The 9,956-nt window shown below is 57.0% G+C and overlaps 1 protein-coding gene across 3 annotated transcripts in view; it reads left to right on the top strand.

Annotated features, from left to right (window-relative positions):
* Nucleotides 1-480: 480 nt before the first annotated feature.
* Nucleotides 481-9,956, top strand: part of Plcd1 (phospholipase C delta 1) — a 21,010-nt gene continuing 11,534 nt past the window's right edge. For 2 of the 3 annotated variants that reach the window (XM_055601632.1, XM_055601630.1), the window contains exons 1-2: nt 481-589; nt 8,679-8,843. In XM_055601632.1, coding sequence (XP_055457607.1) covers nt 556-589; nt 8,679-8,843 — 199 coding nt within the window. In that variant the 5' untranslated portion in view covers nt 481-555. Of the gene's footprint in view, nt 590-5,325; nt 5,481-8,678; nt 8,844-9,956 lie in introns of those variants that run through there. The other variant, XM_055601631.1, reaches the window with a different exon arrangement.

The following is a 9,956-nucleotide window of genomic DNA, read 5'->3' as shown; positions in this document are numbered from 1 at the left end:
TGTGTGTGTGTGTGCGTGTGTGAATCATCCTCCCCAGACTTCGCAATGTGGGCCCGCGCACTCAGGCACCCTTTTCTCGGGAGACAACCCGGACCGACCTCCCGGCTAGACTGCCGCTTGAGCAGTGATTCCTGTCCCCGCCCAGACCCGATTCTGATTCTCTCCCGCATCACCCACACCCCCAGCGGGGCGAGGCGCCCACAGCCAGGGCGTGGGGCCGGCAGCTCGCCGTAATGACAGGGCCCGTGGGTGGCGGCGGCGGAGGAAGCCGGAGGGACCTGACTATTTCTGGCTCAGGCGCACCCAGCTGGCCGGAGCCCGGGCCAGGGTTGGCCAGGCTTCCCGGCCCCCCGCTCGGCGTCCTTTCTCGGTTCCCCGGAGGGGGCGGGGAGAGGCGCCGGTTGGCGGGCCCGGGGGGCGGTGCGGCGCCGTGGGCCCACCCCCGGCCTCCTCCCAGCGCGGCTCAGTCGTGTGCCTGCACCGACCCGCGCTCCCACCCCGGCCGCCCGCTCGCTGAGCCTCGCCGCGTCCCCTCCGCCGCCAGCCCCGAGGGGCATGGACTCGGGTCGGGACTTCCTGAGCCTGCACGGTGAGTGTCCCGCCTGCCGGGGAGACCCTGCGGAAGGCCCGTCCCGCCGGGCAGCAGCAGAGAGACCAACTCCCTGGCCCCTCGCGGGATCCAGGAAAACCTCGGCCCGAGGGGGGCACAGCCTTGGGCGTTTCCAAACTCTCCCCCCATATCTGGCCCAAGAGATCGGGGCGCAGTGCAGACTTCTCTGGGGATTTCCCCTTATCCTGTTGGTAAAAGGCTGCGTTGCTCCGTCCAGATGGTACCAAAGGGGTCCGGGAGGGAAGGGAACCGCATCCTTAGACCACCAAGTTCTCCCTTCAGGGGCTTCCCGAACCGCTGGTGTGCCCGGACCGCGTCAGGCCGCGCGGGTGTGGCACGGATGAGGGTGTAAGGGGTGGGGCGAGGAGGAGGTGTGCAAGTTTGGCTGAGGTCGGGCTGGCAGCCCTCGCTGCCTGGAACGGAAAACGGCGATGCCCGGCTGGGAGGAGCAGTAGCCTTTGCTGGCCCTCCTGGCCGGAGTGGGCTCGGCTAGAACTGCCTTGCAGCTTGGTCCTTTGTCCAGCCGGCTTTGTTTCTTCCCATCTGGGCTGGCTCTTCTGGCCGAGGCTGTCCCCCGAGCAGAGGAAAATCCGGGCTCCTGGCTGCAAGTGAAGCCTCCAGGGAAGGGAGAGGAACGACTGGTATTCACGGACCCTGGGGGTTGGGGAGTGGGATTGGGGAAGTCTTTCCTTCGTGTCTCCTCAGGTCACTACTAGCTCAGCAAACTCTGGCCCTCTCACGCCAACCCGTTGCTTAACAGGGTTTCCCACTTTAGTGTCCCTGAGATTGTAGGTTTTTTTTTTCTTCAGTTAAATAACAGGTATTTGTGTGTTTGAGGGGGTGTGCGTGTGGGTGTATGGAGGTCAGAGGACAATTTGCAGGAATCAGCTTTCTCCTACTATGTGGGTTCTAGGGATCAAACTCAGGTCGCCAGGCCTGGCAGCAATCGCCTTGACCCACTGAGACGCTTACCAGCTGGCTGTAAATTTTGTGCCCGCCAGTCCTCTGCTCCGCTCCCCCTGGAGAGCCCTCTGCAGCCAGCCCCCAATCGGTTTGGTGTTTGTCAGTTGACCTAGACTCTATCGCCAGAGCCCAGTAAGCTAGGGTTTCTCTCAGCCGCCTGGTCAGGCTGCCCCCTCATTCTCTTCAGAGGCCAGAGATACCCTGACAGACCCTGGCACACTGGTTGGCAACAGAGGGTTGGCAGCTCCGAGGATCACGGCGGAGAGCGACCTCAGTTCTCCATCCCCACCTGTCAGCTGCTGCTGTCACCTACCAGGGTCTCCCCTGCCTGCCTGCCTGCCTTCTGAACCCTCTTGGCTGCCTCTGACACCGCAGAAGCCTTGGGTCATGCTGTAACAGGCTCTAGCCTCAGTGTCTGTGCCCTCGTCCCATTTCCTTCTGGGGTCAGCCCTGGTGTCTTCCTACAGAGAAAGACACAGTGCCTCAGCCTCATAGCATAGGTTGGCCAGCCTGGCTCATCCTGTTTGAGACCAGCCTCCTGGACCTGTGACTCAGTCGAGCCTTTCCTGCAGGACTGGAATGTACACTAAGGGACCTGTGCGTCCACCGCTCCTAGCTTGGCTTCCACGGTGACCTCCGTCAAGCGCCTTCTGCTTACACTGCAAACCAGAGGGGGAAGAAAGAATGGTCAAGGCGAGCCGGTGGTGGGAGAGTGTGGCCACTGCGGTGTGTACTTGCTGGCTGCGCTTCTGACGGGCAGTCTGCATCCCTGCCCACCGCGCAGGTCCCACAGCTCCGCCTGGCCACACTCTCCGACTTGGGCAGCTGGGGGTCTGCTGCGGGAATGCTCTCAGTCCCCCGAACTGACTGCAGGCCTATGAACTCACCAAGAGATGAACTGCCCTTTCTGTCCTCGCTTCCCACTCCTTGGGAGGCAGCGCTGGGTAAAGGCTCACATCGTAAGACAAATGCCGGGGCTTTTCTCCTCATCCAATAAGTTCCGTGTGCCCCGATGTCCTCATTCCCACAGTGAGAGGAAACACCCCCTCGTGCACAGGGGTGCTGTGGTTGGGGATGAGACAGTGTCCGGCGACATCAGATTCTGGCCTTGCAGGAGCCCCCCGCCCCCAGCCGGAAGCTGTCTGGTGGGTAGATGATGGAGCACTACCAAGGACAAAGATGGCTGGAGTCAGATGCATGAACCCCGACAGCTGAAGCTACAGTTCCCCCTTCCCTCCCCCCCTCCCCGATTCTGTTTTAACTAAGCCTGGACTGGCATCCTCAGCAGGTCCCAAATGTGCCTGAATTGACATCACCTCCAATCTTCCCTTCACTGAAGACGTTCACCCCCACTAACTTTCCTTACACCTGGCCCATCTGCCCTACTGCAGAAACTGGCATTCTGTAAAAGGGGAACCCCCATCCCCAAAGCCGAGGCTCCAAGCCCAGCATTACTATGTGCGACCTTTTGCCTTTCTGAGCCTTTTTCTTGTCCATGGGATTACAGGATATTTTTCCATGGAGGATGTTGCCAGGATAAAATGTTAGTGGGGGCCGAGATTTAGCTCAGCAGAGTGCTTGCAGGACATACACACATTCCTGGATTTAGTTCCCAGCACGTTATAAGCCTGGCATAGTGGCACAAGATTGTAATTCTAGCATTTGGGAGGTGACAATCATTAATTCAAGGCTATCCTCAGCTACACAGGGAGTCAGAGAACAGCCTAGGACATACACGATCCTATCTCAGGCTTAGGGATTCTGGGTTGGTTAAAAAGCCAATGACCTTAAGAAAAGCCACCACAGCATGTAGGGTGACCAGCTTCCCACTGACAGTCAAGTCATGTCTCAAAGCTGTCTGCCTCTGGAGTTCTGGGCTCATGATATACACAGTGACCCATGTTGATCTTAAACTTTTTGTGCCCCAAGCCATTTGAGGAGACAGGAAAAGTCTATGGGCATTGTATTGTTGTTGTGGGTTGTTTGAGGAGGTTGTCTGTTTTGATTTTTGAGACAGGATCTCACTTTATACCCCAAACTGTCCTGGAGCTCACTGTGTAGCTGCCCTCAAAACTCATAGCAATCCTCCTGCTCCCAACCCTGAGTACTACAGTTACAGATGTGAGCCGCCTGTACAAACTTAGGATCACGTTTTTAGACACATGACATAAAGTGCTGAAGAATTAAAACAAAACAAAACAAAACAAAACAAAAAAACCCACCACAGGATATTGGCCTTTTGTTCTGGTTAAGAACCCCTATGTGGCCTGTCAGTGGTGGTGGCACAGGCCTTTAAAGCCAGCACTTGAGAGGCAGACGCAGGCAGATCTCTTGAGTTCAAAGCCAGCCTGGTCTACAGGGTGAGTCCAGGTCAGCCAGGGCTACACAGAGAAAGCCTGTCTTTAACAACAACAACAACAAAGCCCGTCTGTGCGTGCTTCGTTTTACTACAACCTGGGTAGGTCCTCCACTCATGCCTGCAAATCAGAAGCTTTCCTGTGTCCACATATCAGTTCATCTTCACCGAAGCGCCTTGCTCATTATTCAGTCTTCTTCGTGACTGTAGGCAAACCTACTTGCTCTGGGTTGCAGTTTTTGTTTTTTGTTTTATACTGTGGGTGTCTGTGCCAAAAACTGGCTTTGCCAGTGACTCACTGTTGCTGCTGTGGTGAACCCAGCAGGGACCTCTTCAGGGACAGAGGGTAAGGGAGGGGTGAGTCAGGCCTCTGGGTGGTATCCTGTCCCTCCTGCAGGAGAAACTCGGTCATTGCAGAGTAAATGAAAGGGAAGTTGTACCCATGAAAGGCCCCAGTGTTCCCAGGCAGTTTTGCACAAAGTTGCTGTCCTTGTCCTTCTGATTTATTCTAGGCAAGCCTGCAGACTCCTTTCGGGGTCAGCATTTTATTTTATTTTATTTATTTTTTTAAGAACTGTGTTTGTGCCTGGTGGTAGTGGCACACGCTTTTAATCTCAGCACTCAGGAGGCAGAGAGAGGCTGGCGGATCTCTGAGTTCAAGGCCAGCATGGTCGACAGAGTTTCAGAACGGCCAGAAACAGTCTCAAAAAATTAAAGTCTTAATTTGTTATCTTGAGGGATTACCCTGCTTAGATGGTAAAGGGAGAAGAAATCTGGATAGCTGGCAGCAGGCCAGGTCACCACAAATCAGTCGAATAACCAAGAAGAGATTTGGCGGGCTCCGTGACTAGCCCCGGCTCCGCCCGATCACCTCCGCGTCTCTGCTGAACCCTGCAGGCCATCAGGATTCTCTGAGCCGCGCAGTCTTCGGCGCCGCGATGCCTGGGCGATGGTGCGGAGTTGGCTTGGCGTTCCCTCCCGGCTCCGCCGCACACTTCTCCCCGTCCCCACCCTCACACACCCTCCTGAGTGCAGGTTCCGCCCTTCCCTCCTGGGCTCCGCCCTCCTTCCTTGTGCTTCCCGGCGGTGACTGCCAGCCTCCCGGCCTGGGTGACGTCTGGCCGGCTCTGCCACCCCAGCCCTCCAGACATGCTTGCCATTCTAACATCCGCAGGATCCAGAACCCAAGACTTTCTCGGCCCACGGGAGGTGGATGCCCACCTCCCCAGCCCCGCCTCCGAGGCTCTGCTGCCACCTCCTCCGCCTACTTTCTCCTCTCCCCGTCGGCCCCGCCCCAGACTTGGCCCCGCCTCTTAGCATCTGGCCCCGCCTCCAGCGGCGCGGGCCCGCCCCTCCAGGTTCTGGCTCCGCCCTTTCCAGGCCGGACACTGCCGGCTCCTAGGCTGGGATTTACCCCGGCCGAGGCTGGTGGGAACACCATGCAGTGCTTTGGGCTCCCGAGCTGTAGGCCGCCCAGCGTGAGCCCCTCCCGGGAGCTCTACCTGCAGGAGGAGAGTCGCAAAGTGGCGGCGCTCAATGGGCAGAGACTCGGTAAGGGATGCCGGGGACTCTGAGAGCCTGCTGCGGGGAGCGGGGCGGCAGCTGGAACAGGACGCTCCTCCCTCTGAGCCTCGGATTATGCGGGTTTAATTCTCCTGCGGGGCTGTGTTTTCAGTGTGGGTGCGTGGGGTGAGTACTGGACGAACTAGATACCTACCCTTTTCCGAGCAGCCATGCTCCTGGTAACTCCAACCCCTCCTGGGTACAGATTCACCCCGGTGTGTGGCTCCCTGTTTCCACTGTGTAACCCAGTGAGGTCTAGTGTGACGGCGGGAAAATGCCTGGACAAGTGACAGTTGGTGACCCCGGGGCTGGCTAAGTAGCTCTGTCACACTCGTGGCGCTGTGACACCTCTGTGTGGGGATGATGGTTTGGAGTGCCATAACTAAGCGTGACGTTGTGGCACTGAAGGTGTCTGTGTGTACCCCTGCGTGACAGGGCAGCTGACAGCTGACTGCTTATGACAGCTGTGACTGGGAGACCCAAGGTGACGGAAGCCGTTCTGTGCTACAGTGTGGATTTCTGGTTACCCTTGGCTCCGTGTGTTTCATAACTCTGACCCCGTGAGCAGGCTGCCTACCTCTGAGTCCCAACTTCCTTCAGCCTCGATTTCCTCCTCTGTAAAATGAGGATAATGATACTGCCTTTCTTCATAGGGCTGCTGAGGGGATTAAATACATGTGCGGCAAACAGTGTCTTATTCAAATATTAGCTATCATTATGGCGGCTGCTGTTATTATTATGGTGACGACACTCCTGCACTGTCTGTGGTGTTCTCCTGTGTGAAAAACAGCAACACCCACTCCACGAGACACGGGTAGTCTGGGGTACACTGTGGCCCTGTGCTCGTCGTTGTGTCTGTGAGTACGTGACTGTCCGTGTGCCCGACACCTTCATTATGCATCATGGGTGGAACACCGGGCACTCCTGGATTCCCCCTGGCACCTGTAGTGCCCTCCATGCCCTCTGCATGGTAGCATCCTGAGGGCAGCTAGCCTGGAAACCCCTGAGCTCACAGCCCACCCATGAGTGAGGGCTGGGTGCGGGGTTCCCACACACTGTTTGCATGATAAGAGAACAGTGGTCCTGTGGCAGGCCACCCAGAGGCCTCAGAATCGGGATGCCCTTCCCACCCCACGGAGGTCCCTGCCCAGATTTCCCAGTTCCTGGAGGATGGCAGCTGTCACCTTCCTGGAGCTTATCACTGTCTGACCCAACAGACAGGGCCAAGCCCGGGCCACTGCTGGCTCCAGGACAGGACGGGCTTGTCATCTCTTCATGGTGATTTCCAGAATGAGAGGGCGGGGGCTCGCCTTCCCCTGCCCAGCAGCCCCCATTCCCATCCCAGCTGTTAGCAGGAGCTTGCTTGGCTGCATCCAGCTCAGGGGCCAGGAGGGGCCCCTCCTCCTTGTACCTTAGGCCAGGAAGAGACAGTGGGATCTCCCAGCAGAGGCCGGGGGAGGTGGCCCTTTGCTCTGACAGTCTGGAAACTCCCTAGCCTTCCCTGCATGTGGAGTGTTCTGTGTAGGCCCCCAGGTCTCTCTCCAGGTCTCCCCACACTGAAGGAGAGCTGCCCCTACTGGGTCAGAGCATCTCCTAGGGATGGGTGGACACATGACACAAGGGTGGCGGCATGTGGCACGATCGTCATCTCTAAGGACTGGCTGGAGTGCTTCCATGACGCTGTTCTCGGTGAGGGAGCAGGGGCACAGGGGGAGAAGGAGGCACCTGACGAGACAGGGGGTGGGTGTTAGCCAGACTGACAAACCAGAGGTAAGAAGCTGGTAAGGGATGAGGAAGATGTGGGTGAGTGAGGCCTGGTCCACACAGGCTTGTAGATAATGTGGAGAAGGCAGTGGGGAAGCAGCATGGGTGAACTGGGGGCGGGGTGGTATGAGGGGTGGAGGGTCTGGGCTCGGAAAAGAAGCCCATGGCTTTGTGACGGCTCTCCCGTCACATGGGCCTAGACTCTGGCCTCTCGGAGAGGACAGCCAGAGTCTCTGATGCCACTTTTCTGTTGGGGCACGTAGTTTTAGGGACACAATTAGGTGTCCGATTGATGGCTGGACTGTGTGATGTAGACACGTGCATGTGCCTTGTAGGTGTATCGACCGCTGTGTCGTCGAGCTGGTGGGTTATTGTGCAGGGTGCAGGGCACAGATCTCCCTCGTCGTAGGTACAGAGCTGTTTGCGAGTGAATACTCCTCGGGGGCTTGGTGTCCTTCTGGCGCCTGCTGCCTGGCTCTGTCAAGAGAGAGCTGCCCACCACACAGGTCAAGCTGCCATCTGAGAGCCCAGCAGGGGTGGGCGGGGCAAGCAGGCAGTGTGCTGGCCCTGGGGCCCCTGTCTCAGCTTCTGAAAAGACTGAGCTCTGTCTTAAAGCAGCTGCTTCCGGAGGGAGCCCAGACCCCTAGCACACTCAGTGTGGGGGGGTGTCCAGTAGGAAAGGCAGGGTCATCCCAGTGGGCTGGCTAAACACAGTCCACAGTCGGCTCTCCATTCTCTTCTGGGGCAAAGATCAGAGAGCGGTTCAAGCAGATTCTAGTTAGAGGTGGGGATGAGGGGCATAGGGAAGAGGGAAGAGGGTGGCTGGAATAGCATAGCCCCAGGGACCCCATGGCAGTAAATCACGAAGTCAGGAGGTCACATAGCTGGTCAGGAAGCGTGCCGGAACTTAGGTACTGATAACATTGGAGCCACTGGAGGTGGGAGGGTATGTGGCTCTGGAGGCCTAGGTCCATTTCCAGCTGTGCTGGTCTTTTTTCCCTCTCCTTCTTTGCTCCATCTTTCAGTCCTTAGCTCCCTTCACTCTGAGCCAGGCCATTTCCCAGATCCCCCAGGAACCACGGGGTTTTGAACTGTGCTTATTCAGGTTTTAGACAAATCACAGTATGGTCTTGGGGCAGAGGGTGTAGCACAGTGGACAAATGCTTGCCTACTGTGCACAGATGTCCTGTGTGTGACCCATACTCAATGCCAGGGCAAAAAGCATGAGCTTAGGTGGGTAGGCTTCTTTCCTGAAGGAGGTAGGGGTCCTGGAAACTGGCTGATGGAGAAGCATACCGCTGAGTAAGGGTGAGGCTGCTGAAAGTGGGCTCTGAGACGGCAGAGGACAAGGCCCGTGTGGAGCTGATAAGAGGGGCGCCGGTGGAGAAAGTGGCATCTCAATGGTTGTCATTGCTCGCTCAGGGCTGCAGGATGACCAGGACCTTCTGGCCCTTCTGAAAGGCAGCCAGCTTCTGAAGGTTAAGTCCAGCTCATGGCGGAGAGAACGCTTCTACAAGCTGCAGGAGGACTGCAAGACCATCTGGCAGGAATCTCGCAAGGTCATAAGGTCCCCGGAGTCCCAGCTATGTGAGTGCCCTGGCTCTCGTGGTGGGTGTGGCACAGGGTAGGGTGGAGGCCAGTCATGGACCATGACCACAGGAGGGCCATGCATGTAATAAGGACCAAAGGAAGACACTTAGGCTGGCTGGGGTCAGGAAAGAGTTAAATTATTGATAGGGAAACTGAGGTTAGGCTGGTCATAGACGGGGACAGCCAGGCTCAGGAGCAACTGTGGAGCCTGACAGGGTTGCTTGATATTGGGTTCCAAAGGCTGAGGTGCCTCTTTGACACACCAAAGCGGGCCTGGTCTCCAGGTTCTCCCCAGATCCCTCAGTCCCTTCCTGAACTCTCCAGCCCAGGGGCTGGGTTTCCTCTCCCCAAGAAGCTCTTCACTATATAACACAGCATTTTGGCTTTCTCGCTTTGAGCGCTTTCATGCTCTAACCCCTACCCCGGAACTGCCCCCAATAAACCTGCCTTTATACACTTGGCTTGAATTGGCTCATTTTGTCAATTTGAACTTACAGGTGCCACCCAGGCCATCAAGGAGAGAAAATGGGTGGATCAGTACTCCCACATATGGTAGGGCAAAAAGCTAGGCCCAAAGTCCGGGAACAGATAAGATACTTTCGTACCAGTGGCTGGAATGTAAGGTGGGGCCCAGGAGGCAGACTCTCACTTGGACCAGAGCCACGGGAGACTGGGGTGGAGCGTGGGGTGGGGGAAGAGAGGGAGCTAGCAGAGCTGTGCACTGTCTCTCTAGAGCTTCCTGAACGCCCCAGAGAGCCAAAGCTGAGGGGCTGGGTGTGCGGACACGCCCTTCAGTGCAGGAGCTCCCCAAAAGTTCTGGACAAGACATCCCTTGTGCCTTTCCTGGGGAGAAGTGTTAGACCAATGCCACCATTAGAACTCTGCAGCAGTGGACCAGGCTCCTGCCTATACTGCCCAGTATGGTACCAAGATGCTGGTGGGCTAGGCTTGTGGCCAGTGTGACTGAGGGGCCCAGTTTTAGCTTCTATTTCACTTTATGCTCACAAATGTTGTGGGTTTTCTGTGAGATTTTTTGTTTGTTGTTGTTTTTCCTTCTTCCTTCCTCCTTCCTTCCTTCCTTCCTTCCTTCCTTCCTTCCTTCCTTCCTTC

This window comes from Psammomys obesus, unplaced genomic scaffold (genome assembly GCF_907164565.1).
Source record: "Psammomys obesus unplaced genomic scaffold, mPsaObe1.curated_primary_1811, whole genome shotgun sequence".
NCBI lineage: Eukaryota > Metazoa > Chordata > Mammalia > Rodentia > Muridae > Psammomys > Psammomys obesus.
The sequence above is the reverse complement of the archived record's forward strand: the minus strand, read 5'-3'. Positions and strand labels throughout refer to the sequence as shown.